At 39.2% G+C, this 27,616-nt stretch overlaps 1 protein-coding gene across 2 annotated transcripts in view; it reads right to left on the bottom strand.

Moving 5' to 3' along the window:
* Positions 1-6,821: 6,821 nt before the first annotated feature.
* Positions 6,822-27,616, bottom strand: part of camk1b (calcium/calmodulin-dependent protein kinase Ib) — a 31,845-nt gene continuing 11,050 nt past the window's right edge. For both annotated transcript variants that reach the window (XM_072382475.1, XM_072382476.1), the window contains exons 3-12: positions 19,341-19,472; positions 13,258-13,332; positions 10,730-10,868; positions 10,292-10,418; positions 9,965-10,040; positions 9,561-9,673; positions 8,785-8,863; positions 8,549-8,636; positions 8,102-8,231; positions 6,822-8,018 (exon numbers count right to left, since the gene is read on the bottom strand). In XM_072382475.1, coding sequence (XP_072238576.1) covers positions 7,921-8,018; positions 8,102-8,231; positions 8,549-8,636; positions 8,785-8,863; positions 9,561-9,673; positions 9,965-10,040; positions 10,292-10,418; positions 10,730-10,868; positions 13,258-13,332; positions 19,341-19,472 — 1,057 coding nt within the window. In that variant the 3' untranslated portion in view covers positions 6,822-7,920. The remainder of the gene's footprint in view (positions 8,019-8,101; positions 8,232-8,548; positions 8,637-8,784; positions 8,864-9,560; positions 9,674-9,964; positions 10,041-10,291; positions 10,419-10,729; positions 10,869-13,257; positions 13,333-19,340; positions 19,473-27,616) is intronic.

Here is a 27,616-nt window from a genome sequence, read left to right as displayed (position 1 = left end):
GATGTGAAGAAATAGAAGAGATCAGCTTAAGATGGAAGTGTGTATTTGTATTTATTTATTTTTTAATATTCAAACCATGAATAGAACTATCCATCCATCTGTTAGCCTCTGCTTAGTAGCAGTGTGTGCTGAGCTCTCTGGTACAACTGAGTGTCTCTGTGTGAGCACGAGGGGGACAAAGACAATTCCATATAGATAACAAATTATTCTTACCTGGATGACTAAAACTATTGAAAGCTTTTGCAAAATCTTGGCATTTTTGTTTCATAATGTAGTTTTTTTTCACATTCAAAACTCTCAGAAATGTCATATTCATGTTTTAGCTGTAGTATTCACTATATTGCCAAAAGTATCCGCTAACCTGTCGTTAAACGCATATGAACTTAAGTGATATTCCATTCTTAATCCATAGGGATTGATATGACGTCCGCCCACCCTTTGCAGCTATAACAGCTTCAGCTCTTCTGGGAAAGCTTTCCTCAACGTTTAGGAGTGTGTTTATGGGTATTTTTGACCATTCTTCCAGAAGCGCATTTGTGAGGTCAGACACTGATGTTGGACGAGAAGGCCTGGCTCACAGTCTCCCCTCTAATTCATCCCAAAGGTGTTCTATCGGGTTGAGGTCAAGATTCTGTGCAGGTCAGTCAAGTTCTTCCACACCAAACCCACTCATCCATGTCCTTATGGACCTTGCTTTGTGCACTGGTGCACAGTGTTGGAACAGGAAGGGAACATCCCCAAACTGTTTCCACAAAGTTGGGTGCATGAAATTTTCCAAAATCTCTTGGTATGCTGACGCATTCAGAGTTCGTTTCACTGAAACTAAGGGGCCAAGCCCAGCTCCTGAAAAACAACCCCACATCATAACCCCCCCCCTCCACCAAACTTCTCCTGGCAACCGCCAAACCCAGAGTCGTTCATCAGACTGCCAGATGGAGATTGGTTGGATGATGGAGTGATTCATCGCTCCAGAGAATGCTTCTCCACTGCTCTAGAGTCCAGTGGCAGCGTGCTTTACACCACTGCATCCAACGCTTTGCATTGCACTTGGTGATATGTGGCTTGGATGCAGCTGCTTGGCCATGGAAACCCATTCCATGAAGCTCTCGACGCACTGTTCTTGAGCTAATCTGAAGGCCACATGAAGTTTGGAGGTCTGCAGCCATTGACTCTGCAGAAAGTTGGCGACCTCTGCGCACTATGCGCCTCAGTATCTGCTGACCCCGCTTGGTCATTTTACGTGGCCTCCCACTTCGTGGCTGAGTTGCCGTCGTTCCCAATCGCTTCCACTTTCTTATAATACTACTGACAGTTGACTGTGGAATATTTAGTAGCGAGGAAATAGCACGACTGGACTTGTTGCACAGGTGGCATCCTATCACGGTACCACGCTGGAATTGACTGAGCTCCTGAGAGCGAATGTTTGTAGAAGCAGTCTGCATGTCTAGGTGCTTGAATTTATACACCTGTGGCCATGGAAGTGATTGGAACACCTGAATTTAATTATTTGGATGGGTGAGTGAATACTTTTGGCAATATAGTGTATAATACAACATAGTTGCTGAAGCAGTTCCTGTGTGATTAGATTAAACTTTGACATTATCCTGTGAAAAACAAGCCACATATCTATTATAACATAGCATTTCACTATTTTTGGTCACTCCACCAAGTAGGTTGTGTTTTCTTTTGTGTTTCTGGGTCAGATTGTGGTAAAAAACAAGAAACATTTGTTGGTGAGTTCAGCGACATCTGAAGAGAAGCAGCTTTGATGCCCTGCAGACGCTTAAAAAATGGTTGTTTAAAGCGTGACTCACAACTCATTGTGTCATTGATTATTAAACATTCCATATTTTTGTAGGACTTCGGTATCCAATCCTAAAGTGCTATCTGTGCAAGGAGTAAAATTTCAAATGAGTAAAGAGGATGTACAAGTATATAGAAACCACGTTTGCTATGGATCACAGCAGCCCTACAGTGACCATTTACTGTGAGTATTTTGTTTTGACACATATTCCACTGAATGAAAACCAAATGTATTCACAGTTAAGGCAGAAAAATTTAAGGAGGGTTCATTGAACATCAATTCCACAGCCACAGCAGTTGATTTCTACACAAGAAGGTGACATCTAGGCCAGATCCACTACTGATTTGCAATTCTGATCATGTTAAAACATTATATTTATCATCATTCAGAAACTTGAAAATTGATTTCCCGCTGCAGTGACTACAATTTAGCACTATGTGATAGACAAAACGATTCTGCGCATGAGCAGAAAAATGCTTTATGGCTCTGACACCATATCACATGTTTTCCAGCACAGAGAGTTGAATGTTGAATAGATTGATAGTAGAAACCAAACAATATTATATCATATCATATTCACCAGATAATATTATTTAGAAAAATTATTTCTTGAAAGTTCTGTTATTAAAGTTCAAAATGTAAGTTCTAATAAGCTCTCAGAGCACTCACCCTTTCTATTTTGACCTGAACTATTCACACCTGTTAAAGTTTAGTAACTGCATCTTGAGGGAGTCTTACACTGGCAACATTGGCCACACTTCTCATCTTGATCAAATGCAATGTTCTGCTGGGGAAAACCTGCATCCAGGGACTCACATGGATTTCACTAACTGAACTGACACCCACCTGAACATTTCTGCAGACCAGTCACAAGCCCGGTACACATAGACCCTCCTCACAACCCACAGGGCCTAAAGGATCCTGGTACAAGACACTTCAGGACATCGTCAGATGTGTCAGAGCTCTTTGAGGATGAGGAGAGCACAGTCCATATTAGACAGGTGGTCATAATGTTATGGATGATCAGTGTATACACTTCTACCAAAGTCTTTAAAACTGCCTTTCTGGCAGTAAAGGTGTTCTGCACCAAATTTGCCATGATAATAATATCTCCCCCTGACAGTTAACATAGACTGCCACATGAAGATATTGTACTGTATACAAATATATCTACAAACATGCATTTAGAACTTGTTAGTAATACAAAAATGTAGCATTTGGGGCCCAAGCAAAGAGTATTGCTCAAAAGAAGCTTAAACACTGTTCACTGTTCTCTTAGATTTTCCTATTAAACTCCATATTTTAGGAGACAGGCCTAACATGTTCCTGATCCTGTAAAATTCCACTGCTTCGGCTAAAAAAAAAAATGTCTCAGAATTTATGTCTCACTGGTCCCAAGTCTGACTCACTTGGCAATGACAACTTTATAATACTCGCTTCATTACATGTAAACTCAATGTGCCTCACATAGAAGAAGAAACCATAACATTTAAGCAATTAATACAAATAATGTACACACACACACTTTGTTTTTCTCATTTCATTTTTAATCTCCCTGCTTTCTCCTACAATTTTGGTTATCTCCAATCTGTGCATTTCAAAGTGTTTTCCATTCTTTCTTTTTTTTTTTCCATTTCACACATGGCCTCATGGAGGAAAGATTCCCTGGGTTGTTTATTTGACTTTTCTTACTAGAAATGAGTGGAAAAAAAGTGAAAGGCTTAAATAACTAGTAAAAACTCTCTGTACCTATGACAACGCACATGTTGATGGACAGTGACGACGTAATGGGCACATAAACCCCCTGAGAGCACTGACAGATATTTGCACAATAGTTTCCTGCTGACAGATGTGAGACCTACATGGGTTCTTTTTCAACCCTTAATTCAGCACTCTCATAGACATGAAGACGAAACAAGCAGCCTTAAATATAACAGAGGTTTATAAAGAGATTTTTTATCCGTGAAGTAAATTTCCCCCATACAGCTGCCACATTTAACCTCTTTGGTGGCTTGTCTGTCATTTGTAACCACAATATTGTATCAATTATCTACATAATCACTGGAGTGTAACATAATGTCTAAACAGACAGCAGGTCACCTTGGAGTAGGGCGCAGTATAACATCTTTATCAGAGGTTTAAAAGGTACCGCAGTGTTTAGGTTTGGCCTCAGAGCTGCTTCCGTGGCAAGTAAAAGCAACTTAAGGGACGGGCTGAACCGTCTTGGTCACTGACGTAGATATGAAAAGACAGGAAATTTGTAAACCTTCATCCGACAAAAAGATGATACTTGAGTTTTTCACAGCTTGATGCTTCTTTGAGTTCACTTTCACGCCAGGTGTGTTGGCGATTTTGTGGCTCGTTTGGTGAATCTTTTGCAGACTTTCACGTCGGGAAGCTGCTGTCAGAACTGTGAGGTTTAAATTACCACAACCACAGAGATAAATCAACGTGAAAGTGAGGAGGCTGAGTCTGTCATCACTGTTGTTGTTTTGGCTCGTCACTGTATCAAGTCTCTGTTTCACATTCCAAGCAGGCATGGGCAACAGAACATTCTTGAAAGATGATGAAGGCCATGCACAGTCTTCAGCACCGCATGGCTGCTTTTGTTTTTCAGAGGAATTAAGCCCTGGCATAAAGATATGTTTCTGTTTAGTGTTTTCATGTAGGCTCATTGTTTTCTGGTACCACGCTTGCTTTAGTCGTAGTGTTGTACTCTTGGCCCCGCCTCTCTTCATTTTTCCCACTCTTCCCAATGTAGCCTGCATCTTTCAGTACTTTATGTCTTATAACACATGCAAATCCTATCCTATTAGTTTGAACCAGTCCCTTGTTTCTGGCTTGACCACATGGTTTTTTTTATTCTGTCCACTGCCTCCTGTCTCCTGAATGAAGGCAACCACCAGACTCACTCTCACGCTCTGCTCTCTGTTCTTCTCCAGCAGTCAAACCACAAGTCTTAATTACCCAACATTCTTTGGAGAGGACAAGAAAGGGCTCATGCAGCAGAATATGATATTAACCTTCAAGACAAACTTCTTAAGCCACAAATCTATTTCATGAGATCAACTACTGCAGAAATTTACCATTGAGAAAAGTATCTGCTGTGACTTATACTACTAGCAGGTCAACACCTTGCACTGTTTTCAAGAAATACAAAAAAACGTCATTAAAATGTCGGGAATATATTATCAAATGTGCATGACATGAAAAAAATGTTTGAAATGCTCAATTTTCATTCTACAAATGACCTCAAACAGGATCCTGGTGCATAGACGGGAATTTAATGTCTGTGCCACTGATGAATGTATTCCAAGCACAATGTGTTCAAAATCACTGGCTTTCACACGAAGCAATAGTCACTTTTCAATAGCTCATGGAGCATTTTTTTCTGTTTATACAGTACAATAGAAGCCCCAAACAGCATTTATCAAAAGGAAACATTTATATTACAAATACTCATTTGTACAACACATTTTTACCCAACATTGATCATTCTCTACAAGCAGTAAAGAGCAGCAATCAGAGGGAAAAACATTCATATACATGCAGTTTTTCCTTCAGACTGAGGCAGTGTGAAGGCTATGAGAGAAACATATGTGTTATCAACTCAAGTGCCAAAGCTGTGGCAGTCTGAAAGCACCCTCTAGACAAGCACCTCTGAGGATGAGGTCAGAATTCTTCTCCTTAAATGTTCCTAATCTGGCTGAGGAGTCAGGTAATGGGATATGGCTATGTATGTCAGCATCACTCAGTTCATAGCTGTGGAATGTACAAAACTGGTTGTGTCAGCTAAACACCACATAAAAAATAAAAAATAAACATTTTGCCATTTTTGTTCAGCTATATTTACAAACCTCCCTTACTGTAGATCCCTGGCTTCCAAGGTTTAAAGAAAACATTTCAAATTCAGACTTTGGGCATATGATTGATCAGTCAAAGATTAACATTTTTGGCATGGAAATCAAAATATCTGTTTTTATTATTAGAAGATCAGGTGTAAATAAATCTACTGACAATAATCAGACTTGTGGCAACTAAGCTTTCTTTTCCTCCTCTGTTTTTTCTGTCACAGATATTCAGGACATAAACCATTCACACAGAATATTTCAGAAAAATTATCTGTTAAATATGCTTTATAGTTTGGAGTAAATTTCAATTAATGTCAAGGTAGACTACAACAACGACCCAACAAAGTGTACAGTAAAGCTCAAAAATGCAAGCTTCTTTAACCTGTTAAAAGATTATTACAGCTTCCGTTGCTCTTTACTTATCTACATGACAGGACAATGAATTAGTTAAAGAGTAAAAGATCCAGCAAGATCTCACCTTTTGCTACCGTGACACTCATCTCACTGCAGCAGTAACATTATCATGTGATGTATAATATTTACCGTTTTCAAGCAAATCAAAACCATAAACCTGTGCAGCCAGCACCAGATAACGTTGTATCAGAGCGAGAAGGAGAAGCCTAAAAGGGAAGTGTGATTATTTCAAGAGAAGAGAGAGAAAATCAGGGGAATGAATGACGCTCACGCCAGAGAAATATCTTCATTTTCGCTGTCTCTCAGAGCCGTGAGCCACCAAGGTCAGTCTCTGTAACAGGCTGAGACCATTAAGAACAGATGATTCAAATACATTTGCATAAAGCTGATCTACATCTGCTACAAACAACTATAGTAAACAGCATTATGAACACAATTTTGCAAAGTTACACTGAAAGATTTTTTCCATAAAACAACTAAAGGACAGACATCAATGTGTGACGGTCTATGGCTGATTTTAAAGGGAGCTATATGGGGAAAAAAGATGCATACATATAAAAATGAGAGTACAGTAAGATGGAGTGAGTCAGTGTGCTGCATATTCCCAGCCTATAATCCAGTTTTTTTCTTTTAAAAGGGCTGCAACTGGAGGAAACATGCTTTAAACAGAGAACTGTGATAACAGGACACCAGCATGGCAGTACAGTACATGGTAACAGATGCATATTCATTTCTTTGTATCCATACAACGTGTCGAATGGTGATTAATATATTTAAATACCAGTTTTTAGGCTCTTCAGAGAAATGTTAACCTCGTGCTTTACTATTTCACATAAAAATACTGACACTATTTTCTGTCAGATTGTGAAAAAGCTAATCAACTCACTCTTCGTTGCACAGGATTCAATTTTAAATTAAAATAATTAGCTTGTGACACATGCAAAATGTGATGTTACAGGAAGAAAGCTACCTATCACCAACAACTCCATCATACTGTATATCATGAAGGCACCTTAGACATAAAACTTAACCCCTTGTTAAAGAGGTTTAGGGCTGAACAAAAAGACAGAAGTTAACCCTATTCCTCCCCCAAAAATCTAACCACTGCATGAAAACACTGTAATGCCACAAGAAAAGTTACGCAAATAAATTTGAGTTTTCATTGGATAAACTATTCCATCACTGATTGTCTAAAAGCTTGACTTAAAGACATAGAATGCAAATCTTTAATATCACAAGATTTGACTCACTTTTTCACTAAACCACATCAAAATGCTTCATTGCTCTGATGTGCTGTGACACTGCAATACAGTGCATTCTTAAGATAAAACATGCAAAGAGAATTTCTCTCCTGGTCATGCAGATACTTTTTCTGGCTTTACACTCCAAAGTCTGAATGTAGGATGCTAATAAAGCAACACAAAAATATACAAAACAGAACAAAAGGACTGGTTGAATTTAAAGAAAAAGAGAGAAAAAAAAAGCTGAATAAAAACAATGTCAAACAAGCTCTGTCCTGCTTCTGCAAGAAAAAAAGCCCCCCCCTCCCAGACACGAAGGTGGGCAAGGTCGTCTTTTCCTCCTTCCTTAGCATCCCTTTCAATCCTAAAAATGATTCGCTCTGGTTCATCATTATCAATGACATCAACACATCCCTCCACCTCCTTTTCAACACTTTTTATTTGTTCCCTCTCTGGCTCGACAGGCTTGCTCCCCCTGCAGGCGGCAGGTTGGAATGACGCTGTATCCTTAGCCAGATAAGAGGGAGATGGTGCCTCTGGTTCCACCGAGGGGGTTAAAATGGGAAAGTTACTGAGGACTGAAAAATGGTTACACGAAGTGGGTCGTGGATCACACACTGCTGGCTGGGTGGCAGCGGTAGGTGCAGTTTGGTAGAGGATCTGCTCCACCATCGACGTTCTGGGAGCACCCGCCTTCACAACAAGCCTCTGACAGGGAGAAAACATGGTATATCAGTACTTCTTTTATTCAAATAAACAAAAAAATTCCACTGTGAGGAAATAGCTAGTACCTGCATCTTCCTCTGGCATTAGCAGGTGAGTTCGGCAGGGACTCGGCAAAGTGGGGTTGGATCCTTCACTACCGGTGCTGAGCTGGAGACGCCTCATGTGACGAATCACGGCGGTGGCGTTGAATGCTTGCTGCAGAGGGAAAACCCACAGATATAAGGGGTCTTAACTGGCAGTACAATCTCATGTAGTCTCGCTGCTTAATCAAGATCAACCTGGACGTAAATGCCAGTCTCAGGTTTGGTGGTCACACCTAATCTGTAAGGTTTTTAACACTTAAACAAAGTTCTCTCATTCTTCTCAAAGTTTCCACTCTTACAAAAATAAAAGCTAGACAGTGAATCCCTTTTTACCGACTATGTGTACTGATCCCTGAAGTTCTCTTCCTTTTTTCTACAAGAAAACATGAACAACATATGGATTTCATATAGAGTACAAGTTTGCCTTACCTTCCATTTGCTCTTTGCAAAATTCTTCTTGATCTGAGCACTGACGGACTCATGGATGTTCTTATCTAGAGCAGTATCCCCAGCAATCCTGGCAGAGAAAGCAAGACATTTTTCAGAGTTTGTGTGTGCAGTGGGTGAAAGTCATATATTTACACATAACCAAACCGAAAACATTGCAGTATCCATGATACACTTTGAAAGTTAACCAATGAGGACAGGAGTACTTTGAGTCGTACCAGGGGTGCTGCAGAGCCTGGTCACAGGTGTAACGTATGCTGGGGTCTTTCTCCATAAGATGCATTATGAAGTCTTTGGCTGTAAAAGAAGAAAGGAAAGTTGTAAAACACAGCAATGAAATTCTAGAAGTCTATTTATTTATAAATTTCTATATGATGCTTTAATAATGTCAGTCTAAAAATAGAGCAAGTTAATACTTTAGTGCTTGATAAATGTTTAGGTAGGTATGTCATACAGATATTTGGTTGATTCATCAATCGTAATACGGATCAGTACAGATCATCATCCAGGACAAGGTATAGTAACAACGGTCCAAGACTGGCTGAATATGAGCAGGACGGTTGCCTTTGTTGGTTAAACACTTGCAAGGATCAGATAAAACGTTTACTGGCTTATAAAACGTGAAACATTACAGCCTTTTAACGAGAAAGATATGGTCTCTGGCTTGCTCTCAGGATTAGCTATAGATGAGAAATGTTAGACTGAGTGGGTACTCTCAAAGCTTGTATAATGAGAGGATCTGTGCTGAAAAGCTCTTTTTTAGTAGTAGTAGTTCCATGGTTTAATTCAACTTCAGACCAAAAAAGATGTACTGAATATCCAGTATTTAAATATACATTTAAAATTCATAACTGACCAGAGAAATAAACGTTTCAATGAAATTTACTGTTTTATGTGGCTCAAACACTTACAGCTTTACATAGCTGTATAAAAAAAAGTCTACCTCAAGGTTTAATGGCAGGACTGAGGGAAAATAATTTGATATGCACACTACCTGAATCAGAGATATCATCCCAATAAGGTGAATCGAACTCGTACTCCGCTTTCAGGATCTGCTCAAAAAGTTTGGCATCGTTCTCGTCATAGAAAGGAGGATATCCACACAACCTGAAACACAGAGGAGAAGAGACTTCTAAAACCATCTGGAGGAAAGTCAGTAACATGATTCAATTTTCCAAAAAGCTTTCTAAAGAGGCAGAGTATTTAAGAACAGCTGCCTGAGTAATATTCCCAATCAAATAAGGAGTTTCATTTTTTTTTGTTTTTAGCACATCAATGCATTGCTTTCATTTACGTTTTATACAAAGGTAAACTTTTTCGGGGTAAATGGGGTTGTCTCTTAGTTAGAAGTCTATTCATCTCCTGTAACACAGTTCCATCTATTCAGAAAGTACTCACAGAATATATGCAATGACACCAATAGACCAGCAGTCCACTGCTTTACTGTAAGGTTTCTGTGCCAAAACCTCTGGGGCTTAAAGAGAAAAGACAAGAGGATGCGAGTCTTCATACATAATCCAAATGCTTGAAACAAAACTGACACATATTAGACGTGTTGAACATATTTTCTGTCTTCTTTCATAAGATTTACTCTTGCAAATGTTTTCCATTAACTTTCAGTGCATAAAATGTGCCACTGTGTTAACTACATGATACAGTCTATCAGTCCGTAGATAAATCACAGACCGATTTGCTAATTAAAGAGGAGCGAGCCGATTATTTTACCAACATATCCAGGTGTTCCACAGGCCGTCGACATCACACTACCAGAGCCCTCGATTTTAGACAGGCCAAAGTCACTGATCATGATCTTGGAGTCTTCGTCCATGCTGTAGTACAGCAGGTTCTCTGGCTGTGAGTTGAAGGGGCAACAAAAAAAAAAAAAACAGTGGTGTAACAAAAGATTATAATCCTGCAATAGTAACATGATCTCTTTCAAACACACACAAATACACCTCTTCAAAAACCACAAGCACACAGTAGTAACTAATCTCCATTAAAGGATTATATATTTGTGGGATTACACTGAAAAGACTAAAGCCATCTTTTGTTTACTCTAAACAAGCCTTAATGCATACAACTATTCTGAGGTAACACAGCATTTCAACACCACAGTGTATGTCAGACGAGGACAGACATTTCAGTTGCAATGCCCTGACTGACCTTGAGGTCACGGTGCACAATCCCCATGTCATGGAGGTATTTGACGGCATCCAGAATCTGCTGAATGAGCTTACTGGCATCTTTCTCTGTGTAGAAGCCCTTCTCTATGATGCGATCGAAGAGTTCCCCACCTGACACCCTGCATAAAGAGATTTGTGTAGTGAAACTTGTCAGAATTATTTCTTATAAATGGGAAAAGTACAAGTGGATTGAAATGATTTATCTAGAAATAAGGAAACGACAGATAACTAGTGAAAGGAAGTATGAAAAGGGCATAGGGAAATATAAAACAGGAACTTATTACTATTTCTGATGAAATTATATGTCCGATATTAAAAAGCCCCAAAGAAACCATACACTTAACTATGACTGCTCGCTTTTAGCCACTAGATGGAGACTTCACTCCACCTACAGAATTAAGATGATGAACAGTCGAAGAATAACTGAGCTGTCTTCATAACTCCGGTGGCAACAATATTGTCTGTCAACCATCGTTTGATTTTATTGAGAGAGGTTGCAATTAAACCAGCTTTACTAATAGGCCGGAGCAGTAGGTGTTGCATTAAAGGATGCCTCCCATAAAAATCAGGAGCCCATTTCACACCATTTTTATGTTGCCATTCGCTGTCTTTGCTCATTCACGCTGATTAGAGAACAATGAACCAAGGCAGCATTGCAGGGCTGTGTGTGCCTTCAAATAACATGCTGGCACTGCAGAATAAGAGGAATGACAAAGCATCTGAGTCTAGAGCAGCATGTTCTGCTGCGTGCGCTTTCTTTTATACGCACAAGTCGAATTGAACCCGGTGAGTAAGACTGCTGACGGCTCAGAGGACATTTTGCTCTCTCATTCTGTCTCTGCACCTTACAAACCTGAATAGTTGGGTGCTACAAAGATACAGCAGTCCCCACTTTTACAGGTAGTGTGACTTTTGATCCAGGTTAACATGTCCGTATGGTGTTTTTTTGTATGTCGGAAGACATATTACGAGTGAACGTATGGGTCAACAACATAGATGAGTATTTACACTCTGGAAGTAAGGAGCACAAGCGATAGTTTCAAACTGTCAGATGCGCTTAATGTATGAATTAATTCTGGTTGTGTGTCTGACCTAGAACCGATTTTATGTTGTACACAGCGCTCAAAAATCTGTCAAAATGTTTTAGGACGGCCTTGGTAAGCTACGAAGCTGCACTGCTTGATGGATTGAGCATTACAGCCACCGTAGTCACGAGCCTCGCGGAGTAATACGATCCGTGCTTCAACATTAAGGTGTGTGCATTCATTCATTCATTTTCTATACACGCTGCCCTAAAAATGGCTCCTGTTAAGAGACATGCTTACGAAGCGGATTTCAAACTCAGCGTTATCAGTCACACAGTACAACAAGTGAGTTGAATAAAGTTTGACTTATCTGAGTTTTGTTTCATTTAATGCGCCTTATAACCCGGTGTGCTTTATGTATGAAAATAGACCCATTAGCAGTCAGTCATTGATATTGCGGCTTATAACCCGGTGTGCTTTATGTATGAAAATAGACCCGTTAGCAGTCAGTCATTGATATTGCGGCTTATAACCCGGTGCGCTTTATAGCCTGAAAAATATGGTACCTGAGTATTGGTTTAATTTGAGCTGATTCTCAGAGCCTCTACTGTTGTTTTGCTGCTCTCTTCTCCCTTTCTGGTGCGTGCATGCTCTTTTCTCCACATTCCATTTATTGTGAGATGAGGCAGATAACACTGCGTGGAGTGGAACCACACAGGAAAGCACAGCAAACAAATATGTATTCGGAATGAGAAAAGAGAAGGGTTTTTCAGGGTTATCCCTAGTCTGTTAGAAAAAGTAACTGACTGGTAGGCTCTTGGTGAGCAAGGGAGGTGGACAGGGCAAATATGCAAATTGTTTGACAAAATATGAAATAAGGAAAAGATACAGTTACATCTAATTGATTTTAAAGCTAAAAGGAATTATTTTGAATGAAATAAAACTTTGATACATTTGATTTAAGTTAACAGATTTCCACACTTAATGCCTTGAGAAGCAGTTGAAATTTGTCATTTGAAACTTGTAACTGAAAGTCACATAAAAATATGATAAATCAGAGCAAATGTATTGACAGGGAACATCTTCTAGCCATCCTTTCCTTGATAAATGTACATCCTCCTCTTTGCCACTCACTGTCTTTGCACTGATTTTTCTGCTATGATTGTGATTAATGCGTTGATGTTTTTTACTTTCAGGAGTCTCACAGTTAACAGTGCTCCTGTTCCTGGTCTGTTCTTGTTCAGGTTCCTTTCTGTGACATTTCAGCAGCTGATGTGGGTGGGACACTGACAGGCTGCTGGTGTGAGGGCGCACTCCCCACTGTTGCTCTTGCATAGCCTTAGTACTGTGTGGGTGTGTTCATGTACATGTGTGTTACAGAGTGCAATGCAAGGCATGTGACAAAGATCGTGTGGGAGATAGCAGAAGTACACACATCACACAAAAAGAAATCACACAGTCCCACACATATGGGAATACTCACAGTTGCATGACAAGGTAGAGGTGTGATTTGCTTTCAAATATCTCTTCCAAAGACACAATGTTGGGGTGTTTAATCCTGTGAAAAGTGAGGGAAGAATTAGAAGAGAAGAAGTTAATTTGGTTGTAATGTTTGATAAATATTCAAATTTCTATTTACATATTGATACTTAGTAGTTTTGTTTACAGTTAGTTAAAAAAAAATGTCCTTTTTTCTTTTAGTATCAGAAGGGCTGGTACACCGTTTATCTTCCTGGGTGTCGAGGTGGTGTCACTGTGCAGTGGCATGCAGCTCTCTAATTGACTGAACTCTATGTTCTGCTGTCCCTTGTGACCTGTCAGTGCAGTGACAGTAGTGGGAAATGACTCATCAGATCAAAAAGGGCCTTTCACTTCTCTGTCTAACTATTGTGGACTGTTACTGAAGCCTGTATTATGTTAACATCTTCCTCATTGACACACCATAACCATTCATTTGTTTTGATGCATTGTTTCTATTGAAATGGGTCAAAAGTCACATCTATAAAGAGAACAAATCAAGCACAAGACCTATAGAACCACACACCCAAACAAGCATTGCTCTGTAGTGATACCAGTCAAAGCTCTACTCAGGACCTCAAACTGTCAAACTTTTCTAATTCAGCCTTTCAACTCTATCTTACATACTGAGTGTGTGCCTCATGGCTTGGACTGTGCGTGTGTGTGTGGGAACTGTGCTGAATGTATCAGGACAAAGACAACACAAAGTCATGTGACTTAGATGTACTGGAGGCACTGTGTATGGGTCAGCTTGAGCTCATGCTGGATTACAGCAATGACTCTGATCCAGATTGTAACAATGCATGGACACCTTCATTCATCTGCTTAGCTCTGTGTGGAGGGAGATATGCATCCAGGAAAGGATCAGCGATGGATTAAAAGCGCAGAGTGAACAAACACCTACAACCCCATATGAGCTCAAGCATGCACTTCCACACATTTTATCAGAAGCCCAGAACTTTCTGCACTAAGCAGGATTTCTGTGCAGGTGTGCTTTTGCGGTGATGAACCCAAGGTGGATGCTATTTTAACACTTTGCTTATTTGCCGTTTTGTCTGTTATATTTCTGTTTAGAGACGTTTTTTTCTCCCCCAGAGCACTGCATATGGAAACCTTGAAGTGTTTTCTAAAGAGTCTTGTAGTTCTGTTAAGTGTTTTTTATCTGTTTTTAAAGAAACCTCTCAGTCAACAATCAAAGAGATGAGACCTATTTTGGCCAGGGAACAAGAGAAATAGAAATGTTCCTCCGCTTTTTATAAATGGTGATTCGGTGATGAGTTACTGCAGAGAGCAGGAATTTGTTCCATGCGTGTTTGCACATTCACCGAAAAAGTGTTTTTATACTGTCAATTATTTTAATCTTGACTAATTCAATTCCTGTGTCTCATAACTTGACCGTGAAAGCAGGCAGATTTGGACCGCCCTGTGGAAACAAACGTACTCCTTTTACATTTTCTGCATGGATGACCATGTCTTTTCCAGACAGGCATCTACAGCAGGAGGTATTCCGTGTATGTGCACTACGAATAAAGCCTGCGGAAAAGTCTGTGCAGTCAGAACATATTGTCAGGTACAAAGTCACCCACAGTGAACTACATACACACTATCCACTGGCAACATTTAGGTCATACACACTCCACTGGAGCCTCATGCTCTTGTAGGCGTATCTAGCATAACAGCCATATAAAAGACAAGTTGGAGCAACAAAGTCTCCTGTTTGACATGGAGCAGAATCACATGGCTCACTGTATGCCTCATCGTGTGCATGTACTATGTACCAAAGGTGTTAGATATAAACTTGTGGTCTGAAACACACATTATCTGGGAGCTGAATCCACTTAAAATATCTAACTCAAGGATGTGTTTTAGGTATGATGTTTAGACACTAATAAGTAAGGGGAAGGAAGAATCTCACAATTCCTTTGGCTTGCGCAACTATATAATGAGAAGAGTGTCAATAGCCATTGTATTTGCAAATGTCCTTGTTTGAGTAAATATTTGGTCCGGACAAGCCAGCCAGTTAACAACTCTGATGATGCTAAAGGGGTTCATTAAACTCTCACTAAGCTGGGCAGCCTTCTTACAAACTGTAATTAAAAGGAAAAAACAAAACACTGAAGTGTTTACAGGGCTTACTGCTGGAGGATCATCTGTCTCTGCACACTGTTATATGACTTATATAACCAGCTCAACTATATCACTGAAACAAAGAGTTAGATGTTTTAAACAGAATGCATTTGCAGTGAAAAAAAAACAACAAAACTTATCAAAGCAGAGGCAGGATGACAGCTGTGGCCCCGACCTGACAAGGAAGTGAAAGAGGGCAATATAAAATAGTGCCAGAATGTTCATTAGAGAACAACATTTTATATGACAGCTGTGCTCTGAGGTCAAAACAAGAGAGCAAGTTTACTTCACTGGAAATCTCAGTGTTGTGCCACATTGTATAGTCAAAAAAGTATGAGGGCAGATAAAAAGTGGACAGTGAGAGTAAATTTCATTTGTGGGAGAAGCACTATGATAACATTTGATTTTAAACATTTACCTATATGATTATTTTTATGTAATGTATATTTTAAGTTATGGGCACGCACAATGCACTCAGTGGTTTAATAGCAGCCATTGGCAATAATTAGTAAGGAGCAAAAAAAGGGTCATGGATTGCATCACCCACTGCTCATTTTAGATGTCGGTGCTGTGCAGGGTGGGTAATAGTTAATGGCTATTTTGCTTTTGCAAACACGCAAATGGATAAACGTGCAGACATAATGTATGTCCAAAAGACTACGTTCCACTAGGCTGGCATCTACAGAAAGTATTCCATGCATGCATGCATGCATACTATCAATTAAATTAGCTGACATGTTTGCACGATTACAATAACACGATTACAATGTCTTTTAAACACATCAAATGGAGACAGTTACATCACACAGACCCCAAAAGAGGATCGCACTGAGACATGTGCTCAGTATATGGCAGGACTAACTGAACATGTAAAATTGTTACTGATAAATTGATTGCAATAAATTCTTTGCAAGCAAAGGTTTAAAAACAACAACAAAAAAGAGAATTGCCAACACATAGCAGCCACTTCTGAATGAACACATCTCAGACTAACTAAAGGTTACGCTTTTGATACATAAACTTGCAAATCTAACACATTCCTAACTGAGAAATTACTACTCAGCCACAAAGCATAGGCATGGTGGAAAACAGGAGCCTACATTTATGATACAACTACAATTTATATCCAACTACAGAGTCAAATGCGGCCTTCATTAGTCTTGGAGGTTGGAATTCAGCGCTAGGAATGGCGTCACACCCCAGTTGACCGTGTTGCAGTTACTAGAAATAAAAGGTGGTGATGCATGGAAATGTATTTTGTGCATACAAACACTGTAGCGCTGTGTGCACTGACAGAAGTTGGACAGTTCGACTGCTTTAACCAGACACAAACTGAAGGTGCTACTAAACAGTTTATTAAATCAGCTATTGTGGCTCTTTATTCCTTTGACAGCGATGTGGAATGTTGACATCAGAGCTGGCGAGATTCTTCTTGCTTTCAGAGTCAGAAATATAACTTCTGTGGAGGTATCGGTTTCATTTTACTCCTGGGAATGTAAATTGCTAAAAAAAAAAAAATTGTACTGCCCTTTCTGGAATCTGTCAGTTCTGGTATTAAAAACTTTCAGAAAGCTAGTGGTTGCGTAACATCAGGTGGCATCTTATGGCTGTTTTTTTTTTTTTTTTTTTTTAATCAAACTTTGCATTATTGCCATTACAACACTGTGTTCTGGGACTGTTCTTTCACCAACACAAAAGCCAACAGGGAAAAATAACACTGACTGAGGCAAAAAGAAATCAGACAAAAAAAACTCATCACCTCTTACTTTGAAGGGCAGATAACGTGATCTATTTCATCAGCAATCAGGGGAATTCTAAGTTCAAACGATTTATCGAAGTAATTCTAAAACCAATCACAGATCTAACAGCCAGAACTCCATGTTAGAAGGAATTTCATATCACAGCAGGACGTAAATGAATAAATTAAAGACATATCTGTTGAGGTTGAAAATCAAACAATTGAACAGTTTAAATAATACTTGTTCGTCTGTCAGTCAGTCTTAAAAAATGCTCCAGCACAGGAAAGCTTTGTGGTTGCTCATGAAACTGCTAATTGCAGAAAGCCACTCAGTGACGAAGAATTTGTGTGGGTTGTCTCGCATGTGCGTCTACCTGTGCAGCCATCAATCTAAGTGTTTGCTTCCTCCCTAAACTGCCACTCAAACTTTGAGAGAGCCCCCACGTTACTGTGTCTGTTTGTTCACTTTGCCTGCCCATACATGTGGATCACTTTAGTCCGATGATGACACCCTGTAATTAAAATGGTAGTGTTTCTATAAGCAGATGCTGTTTCGCTGAATCAATTGATTTAAATTTGTTGGAGCAGCAGAACAAGCTGAGCATCAGCATTGTCTTATGAGTCAACAGGCAGTGTTATAATTCCTACAGAGTCAGAAGACAACTGAAGATGAATAATATAGCTTTTAGCTCTCTTCACTACTCTTCAGCAGCTACATGCTTCACTACGACCACCAACTAGTCCTGTTTGCCTGTTGTTTGGAGCGGCACTGGCAGCAAGTTTTCTAAATGAGATGGACGAGACACCCCATTTGGACCCTGTCACCTGCTCTGTGTAGTGAAGCAAAGGGGAAGCAAAATATAATGTGTTAAAATGAGTAATGAAAGCTTTGCATGAGCCTATACAAACTTAATACAGAGCCAGCCATGATTCTCAAGCCAAGTTTACTTCCGTTTACATAATTTGTCACAACAGTAACCGAACAGCTAACTAAACCCCACCACTTTCATTCCACTGTCCTCACCTCAGGAGAAACCATAGCTGTATATTGTGTGTCTCCTGTAACCCAGGCAACAAGAGCTCTAAAAATAACTTGGGACCGATGTAGATCAGCCATTTTCACTGTGACCTGTAATTCCCCACATCTAAGGATGGGTACATTTGAAACACTCCACAATCACAAAGAGTGTGCTTGTCACTTCCTTTGTCTTAATATATAAAAAAAAAAAAAACGTACATCTCTTTCTCAGCTACAAAGATAATTTGTTGGCAAAATTGGTGAGGAGGAACTGTGTGCAGCAGGTTCTGCAGGTGTTGTTTCACCTTGGCATAACGCTCCATGTTGCATTTTAAAACACGAAAAAGCCTGGAAACAAGGGTTAAGATGTATTTTTAAGTGAGGCGCCAAACATACCATGCTGTGTCATAATCTTTGAGAGCTGACGTAATTTTGATGAGATAAACTGATCAACAAGATCCAGTTTGTTAATGTTGTACAGAAAAATTCTTATCTATATCAGACTATTTTAAATTACAAATAATCTCACCTAAATACAAATGAGGTTTGTGTGCGAGGTGATTTTAGCTCACAGCACTGTAAGCAAACAAAAAGAAAGCTGCTAATCAGGTTAATGCACCGTTATTCCACAGTCTTCAAAGAGCTCTTCAATAGAACAGATTTCCAATTAAAACAATTCAAAGTCCAGTTTGTGGGTTTTTCTAATCAAACATGACAGAAGCAGCAGTAGATATGAATTTCCATTCTCCTTTATTCCACTTGATTTGCACAAAACAAAAATCTACCTGCATGGCTTCACATCAACTTAAAGGCGTGTGAACTGGTGTTTTTCACTACCCTATTAGGAAAGGTATGTGTTATTGTGACACAATGACAGAAAAGTTAAGGAAAACAAAAGTCTAATATTTATTCTTAGTGGTGACTAAGATGATTTTTATCACAACAATATACATCAGATATGAAATCTAGTGATGTCACGTGCAGCAATGGAGACACACTAATGAAAAATTTACCGTCTTAAACCTTGTAGCTAGTATTTCATATGTACACTTAAGAGTAGTATTAACAACTCAGACAGGTTTTAAAGTGCAGTTAGCAACTAAAGGACAAATAAATCATTTGTCCTTTAGTTTGTATTTCCCAATAACAATAAGAGTCCACTTACTTGTGCAGGACTGCAATCTCATTCTCAATGCTGTTTTCCTTGCCTTCTAACGCCTTCTTGGGGATACACTTGATAGCCACCAGTCTGTGGGTCCTCTTCTCCTCAGCCAAGTGCACCTCAGAGAATGCTCCCCTGAAACACAAACATAGAGCAGCCTGTCAGACCTCAGTCATTTATCATTAAGGGCTCAGGCTGAGCTCTTCACATGCATCCACGACACTGAGGGAAAATAAATAAACTCTGGCTTTGATGGTAAATTGGCCTGACTTTTGCAAAGACCTGACTGCTTACATCTGAGCGCTGGTAGAAAATGTTGGCCTGCTCATGCCAGATTGTATTTATTTTTTAAATCAGCCTTCTCCTGAATTTTCTGGGAAGCTGAGTCAAGTTCTGGCAAGTCTACAAGCTGGTGGGATGGTTTGGAAGCACCCATAGAGAATATACTGAGGTTTATCATTGTGACAAATATCAATACTGGCTCACAATCTTTCAGATGTAAAATCTGACTCATGTGATGGCAATCAATTACTTGGATGGCTACAGTGTACATTACCACAGTTTAAGAGGGTGGATGTCTATGGATTACAAAGCTAACTCCATGCATGATTCTATTTTAACATTTCATGCTGTTTTAGTAGCATAATAATGTTTTGGAAACATAGTTTAACTTGAATCTTACTCTGTGTGCAGGTTTAGGTGTCGACATGCTGATATCTGCATGGCGACTAGCTTGGCCCCCTCTAGACTAACTCACATTTCCTTGTGTTCTTGCTCTACTACTGTTTCCCAACCAACAAAGATTAAAACAAGAACTTTTTAGTCCTTGAAAAGTTTAGTACATTCCCAGGACCCATTAAAAAAAGGAGGCCAACATTTCACATTATGAACAGTTACTTGGACCAATGCCAAAACATTTCAGACTCAGATCCAAAGCTTTCTTTTAACTATGTAAAGCCCTGCCCACAATAATATGTGTCAGCACAGTGTCACCCTGGAAAGATTAGTAGTTTAACTGCAATGAGACACTGTGTGCAAAGGATCTTGAGTGATAGGATAAAGCAAAGATAAGATGGTACATTACCTTAAAGCTGCATAAGAGGCTCCCTGCCATGCTACAGTAGCCTTCTTATTGATAGCTGTGTCAGTGCAAACAACAGGTCTCTAACTGTGTTGATGTAATGACAACAAAAGTTGAGTGAGAGTGTGGTGCGTATTGAGGAAAATAAGGTCATATGGTGTCTTATGTTGGTTGAAACTGTGTTACATATAAAGCAACTGCTAACTGCTTTTTATCTATAATCAAATTACATAACTAAATGGTAGAAAAACTAACTATTTTCTTGACCCAACTGCTTTGAAACAGTAGAATAAATTGACATTATGCTTATAGTGCAATTTACATAGATTACGATCATAAATGTGATACATTCAGGCTTGTTTAATACTTTAAGTGACAGGCAACTGCAATGCTCAGCACACATAATATCATCAAAAAAAAAAAAAAACATAAGCTCAAAATTCTACTTTGAATTTACTTTGTCCTCCTGAGTGAACAAGAGCAAACTCAAGTGTTGACGGAAAGTGGCCAGTTTTGTTCATTCGAAGAAAAGCTTTTATCTGTAATGCAATAAGATGTGCATTGTTGCATTCAGTGGAATCACATTCAAACATGTTTCCTGTTGGCCTGAAGTTGAGAGAGTCTTTTTCCACGTAAATAAGTATAACAGATGTATTAGAACAGATTTAGTACAGCCATAAAGGTTTTTTCCTTGAGGATGTAGCCTGTTCAGCTTTTTCTATTAAGCACACGTGCACAATGAAAATATTTCGTCAGACAGGTTTCACTACTTCGCTCCTCTAATGCTAGCCTTATATCGTCAAAAGCTACACCCAAACCTCCCTCCTTCAGTCTACTGGATTCATTCAGCCATCTTGTCTTGTCTCTTTCTTGTTCTTATTACTACTTCCCCTGAGTCAGTCCACAACAAGTAAAACAAACTGCATTCAAGTCCATTATTTATGAGATTTTTTCCTGGGCCTTTTGCTTTTATTCTGTGATAGAGGCAGTTGAGGGCAAAAAAGAAAGCAGTACATGAGAATGTAAAGCGGCAAATGGCTGCGGGCTGAACTCAAAAAGACAGAAATACCTTCAGAAAAAGTTCATGTCGATGAAAAGTTCAAGCTGTGGTCCTCACAACATCTACTGACCAACCGTTATTATTTAACTGCTTCCTTTAAGGGACTCTTGAAATCCTTGTCTGTGAGCTGACATCTAAACAGAAAGCTGTCAGGAAACTAATTAGAAGTTGTGCAAGAAAGTAAACCTGTTCCTGATTGCTGACAGTCTTGTAGGTCCAGTTTCAACATTTGTAGTCCATCTGAGCGGGTTCGCCTTTTCTAGTTAATCTTTTAACTAAACTCCAGTCTGCACCAAGAATGATGAATGTACAGCATAAGTAAATCTTAGATATTAAAGTTACATTGCCAAAAATTATATATAAACTTTGGTTTATATATAAACTTTGGTTTATATATAATTTGGCTCAGGCAAATTACGACGGCTGTGCAGAAGACATTGCCAGAGCTGCATTCTTAAGTTTTATTTCCTTGGTAGCACTCCTAAGTAGTATCTGGAATGTTTGGTTAACATTCTCCAATCACCCAATGACAGACCAAGGGGCTAAGGGGAAATGCTCAAGATAGGTTGAGAGAAAAAAAACTTTGCTAAAACCTGAGAACTCTCATCTGTCTTTGGATGCAGTCAGATTATCTTTTCACATAAGCACAAGCAAAGCTTTATTAGTGTCATAGTGTATTAGTGTTAGTACAGCAGTAAGGGTTTCACATAACTCTATTCTAAATCGGTAATTGTTATTAGATTAAAAGTGGTGTAAAGAAAGAGATAAGTTAGCTGAATCTGTGGGATCTTATGTCAATGCTAGCAAATAACAACCCCTGCTCGGTTAGATAGAATAGAAAACTTTCAACTCTTGACTTCCTGTCACAAGATAGCACTGAATATCGCAGCTCCAAAGAGTAGTTCCTCCTTTCTGAATATCAGGAAACTATTGTTTTGACTGGCGACCCGTCCAGGGTGTCCCCTGCCTTTACTTTTGTTGAGCAGAGACCACAGTGAGACCTTACTATTTCCAGTTACATTGCTGAGTATATGCAACTAGAGAAAGCTGAAAGGTAGTGAAGAAGTGGTGCAAGTATAGAGAAGTGAAAATGTCAGCGAAATGGTAATGTGGGTCACACGGCCCTACATTGGGGAGGCCGTGCAGACCAGATAACACAACAGTAGCGAATACTGGACTGAGAAGAAACTGTGCCTAAAAATGCTTGTGTGATGCATACCCAATTCAAACTGAGATCTGTTCTTGAACATGTCTTTTGAAACGTAATACTCTAAATGTTTCAGAATCACTATAAATATAGCTGGGAATGGGTAACTTTTGTTACAGAAGAAAAAATGCTTCTGTCTGAAAACAGATCGCGGCCTGGTTCCTTACTAATTTCTACTCCAAAATCGAAATTATTATCTAAAAACAATGTATATGTTTGACCAATTTTCATAAGGAAATGTCTGCCATTTGACACTTTAAAAAAATGCGGAGTGTCATCAGTTCACAACAGATTATGCCATTATCATCAGCCTTTTCTAAGGTGATATCATTAGATGATTAGTTATTAAAAAGAAAAAAAACAATAATGGTAACATAGTTAGTGCTGTATTAATTTGTGATGTTTTACGGAGGATGGATATTAAAAGAAGACCAGAAGAGCAATTCACTATTTTTATGTTTGCTAAAAATACATAGATGCAAAAGTACATTTTTAAAGGGAGTTTATTTGGGGAAAGTACACTGATGAAGAGCATGTGTCTGAGTCCCGTAACCTATCCGCTATTAGCAGAGTGGGGGAACTCCAACCGCATGCATTGTGAAAGTACACGCCACAATGCAGGGAACAGAAGTGACAGTAACCAATACAGGGGAAAAGAAGAGGATAATCTTCTGAGAGGCCTGCTGCATGTAGCAGTGTGGCAGATGTTGCACAGACCAAGCTGTCCAATAGGTTTAAGCAAATAGCTCTACAAAATTGTCGCCCCAAAATGTCACAATGACCCTGTAAACAACTTCAGAATGAAAAGGCAAAAATACTTTCAATGGAGATCAATTAAAAAGGAAAATAAAGAGAGGGAAAAAAACAGCCACTGACACAGTACAAATTGAGAAAATATACAGGGTATTAATGTGATGATTGTTATTGGGTGTGGACTAGTGTTGTGAGTTTGCTGAAAGCTTAATCCTAGCTAAGGTTTCAGCTGGATTATAAAGTAAACAACTGTGTTTACTGAGCTGCTCCAGTTCCAAACAGGACATTCTTTTTACCACCATGGGACCTATGTCCAGGAAGTGCACACACACAAGCAAACACACACGCACGGCTATCAGCTACTAAATCCTCAATAAAGACACACTTATTCTCGGAGATCCACTGGGCAAATACCTTTAACATCGACTTAAATACGGACATAAAATGCACGTGTGTACAAACTCAGGCGGTTTAGATAATTGTACAGATGCTGGATACGCCACAACACCCGATATGATAGTGGGTAGGAAAGTCACACATCTACATCAAATAATAGCATACTGCGGTTATTTCACAAAACTGTTCACTGTTCAGCCGAAGCTTCAAATTAGTTTAGAATCAAGTCATTGGGAACACACAAGCTATCATGCATTTGTTCTCATTCGTGTAAATCAGATCAAAACATGCATGCTATAAATGCAACCATGTAACTGCAATATATTGAGACTGTCCTTGCAAGCAGACAACACATCTGTCATGGCCAGCTCATCTCTCAAGCTTTACAATGATGACAGCAAAAAAACCTAAGCATGTAGTGTGGTGCGTTAAGATCATTTGTTTTCTTTGGCAATCTGCAATGTGCAGTTCTTTTTCCAAAACACTTTTGTTTCTTGAACTCTAATCATTTGTGCCATTTGTCCTGCTGAGAAGTTGGTGAAGGACATATGTAAACAGATGACAAAATGGTAACTGTGGAAAGGTCAGAGAGACATAGGGAAGGACCATCTGGTCCAATCAGAGCTGAGATAAACCCAACTGTGATACTGGCCCTGAAACATAAAAAGACCATCTTTTCTCTGTGTGCCTTGTATGTATGGACAGATTAGTGCAAAAACTAAACGGGATGAGCAAACTCATCAGATCAGGTCAGTCAGATCTATGAGAGGAATCAAAAGAATGCCAGCAATTCATGGCCTGACAGGAAAATATGTCTCAATGATCAGTAACTGAATTCTGTTTACCAAAGAGTTTTGATTTTTAGATAAACGTTTTTCTAGTGATTCTTCTTTTTTTGTGTTCATTTCTATAATTGGTTGAATTTGACCTTAATTAGTAATATCAAATACATATCTCTGATAAAGTGATATGTCTTACAAAGCAGTTTTATGTATTTTACTAAATCTGTGCTTCATTAGCTTAAATGAACTAAATCGTCAAAATACAGTATTATCAAGTAGTCGTGTACTTTACCCCTCAAAACATCATTATCAGTAGCCAGATTTCAATTTTTGTTTTGATTTGCATTTAGAACTATATTTAAGAGAAGAACAATTTTTTTTCCGCTGACATACATGACAAAAACTAAACCCCTTGGGAAATCACACAGTAGATTGTGATTAAGCTAGAAAGCAAAGGACATGCTTATCTTAGGATTCCTAGGAAAAGAGATAATAAGCACAAGTGGGCTTTTATAGCCGGTGTGCAGATATGTGGACAGCTTGAAATGTGCAGAATTTGAGCAATAAGGGATCATAACAATACAAAAACTGTACATGACAAGCCCGCAGGTGTACTTAAAACTGTTAGGGGGGATATACTGTTGTGGGCAGAAGGAGATTCATAAGTGGGCCAGGCAGTGGGCATCCTTGTGTGTATGTGTATTCCAAGAACTGCAAGCTATGCCATGTTGAGCTGTGCTATGCTGAGATACAGACTTCTGTTCGAATTAGGTCAGGGCAGGGCTGAAGGGCTGAGGGTGCCGTAAGCAGGGGTGGATTTTCAGGATGGCGCTGGAGTTTGAAAACCTTCAAAGTTTTCAAAGGAATGGTTGAACTGGTGATAGGCTAAATTAACCTCCCTTGATTGATATTTCTCAAGTCTAGGCAAGATAATTTTTCCTTAGGGTGACTTGCAAGGTTCCCACCCACCGAACACAAATTATGGCTCTGTGCCAAAATCAAGCACTGGGAGAGGAAATGGGAAGAAAGAGGAAAAGACTGCGTAGCATGCCACAAGCCTAACTTATTACTCCTGTATGGTCTAATCAGTGGCCGAGAAAGAATTATAAGGGGTGACACAGTAACACGGTCTCTTGCTTTAAAGTCCACTACGAAGCAGGGCACTGTGTGCGCCTCCTCCCTTTTAATAATGGTCTTAGCTTAGCTCATCCTTCAGCTTACACTCAGTAACATTTTATGACTAAAGAAAAATTAACAAAAACAAAACAAGTAAAGGGATGGCCTTCCTTTGAAACTAGGAAGGCCAACAGTGCCTGTGGGGCTCCTTTAGGAGCAACAGAGACATGAGAGAAGGACAAAAACAACTGAAATTGTGAGATGAGCTATCACTGTCGAATAATGGGGTCAATGTGACAGTAAAAGATGGGGTAAGAGGGAGAGTTAGAGCTGAGACAGAAAAGATGCACAGGGAGGCACAGATGAAAAATAGATGAAGTGGGGCAGCTCTCATGCTGGGAAACTCATCTGCTCTATAAAGGTGGCTGTTTCCTTTTGTTTGAATGACTGTTAATCACCATTTGACTTCATTTGATTCTGACTCAACATACAAACACTGAATAATTCAAAAGTAATAAAAATCCTTTCAAACACGATGTGGGTCTTCGCTGTTTACATCTCACCTAACTTTTAGAACTGCATGCAGACAATTACTATGTTGACAAAAGGAAATGTGGTCATGAGGTGTGTTGCCTTTCAATTGCCTAGAAATAAGGAAGATGTAAACAGCAACAATGAAAATCATAGCAACAACAACATAAAGTGAGATACGGTATCTAAAGCAATTTTACTGGTATCTGTAAAAATCTTGATGAAATGAATATTAATCCAAACATAATGAACAATATACAGTAGCAGTCAAACGTTTGGACACGCCTGCTCCTTTCTAATGAATGAATGGGCTTTTATCTAGTGTCTTGTGTATATATATTTATTTTGAAGTCCTGTATATTTTGTTTTCTGAGTGATCTGTAGTGATTTGTCAGCAGAAGCATAATTTTTTTATGATTCTGTTTCAAATGACAATCAGCTGTTTCAGTTTCTGTTCTGAATAACAGAGTCTGATGTAAAACCTTACACTCTGTCCTGAAAGCTGACACGGAATTCAGTACAGGTTCACACGCTGGAGGATTTGCCTGACAGAAGTTAAATGGAGTTTTCTTTTCATGTTCTCTACGAATAAATGTTGAGGTCATAACATAATGTAATCTGACACCACAGCAGTGTAAGAGCCTCACCTCTTGTCACAACTCACAAATGCACCTGCAAACCTAAGCGTCCAAACAAACACTTGCACGCACAGACATGCACACAAGTGTGGAGTTATTGAACCTTTCCACTTAGAAGCAGAGAGCCCTTAAACAGAGTGGCAGATTAAAGCCCATGTGATATAGCCCAGAGGCACAAATGTGAGGGAACAAGTGGAGCAAAAGGTTCCTATTTAGTCTTCCTGAATGTGTCCCAGTCCCAAACACAAGTTCTGTAAAACAAAACAACATTTGCATTCATTCTTGGCGTAAGATTTGACATATTAGCAATAGCGATTCACAGCATTTAACAGGTTACACGTATTATCAAGCAATAAAATCAAGAGAAGTTCACCTTTTTACCCTTGATTCACTAAATATTGATAAATAGGCAATGAGGAGCATAAGCTCACTCTAAGGCTGTGATGTGGTGAAAAAGGTTTCAAGAGAGCTTGAGTTTGTCAAATACGAAATAATGTGTGTGAGCGAGAGGGCTCCTCGTTATGGAACAAGAGAGGATACGTGATAAATGGGCTGTCTTTGTTCATTCACAGAGGTGGAAAGTGACGGACGAGCAATGGAGGCAAAGGCCAACAAGTGGGAGACACAGAGGACTGAAACAGACAACTAATACAAACATGCTGCTCGGGAAAATTCACAACGGCATAGACAAAAAGGGGCCAACATTTTTAGCCAG

The sequence above is a fragment of the Leuresthes tenuis genome, unplaced genomic scaffold (assembly GCF_036924035.1).
Source record: "Leuresthes tenuis unplaced genomic scaffold, fLeuTen1.0.hap1 SCAF_3, whole genome shotgun sequence".
In the NCBI taxonomy this organism is placed as follows: Eukaryota; Metazoa; Chordata; class Actinopteri; order Atheriniformes; family Atherinopsidae; genus Leuresthes; species Leuresthes tenuis.
This window is presented reverse-complemented; position numbering and strand designations above follow the sequence as displayed.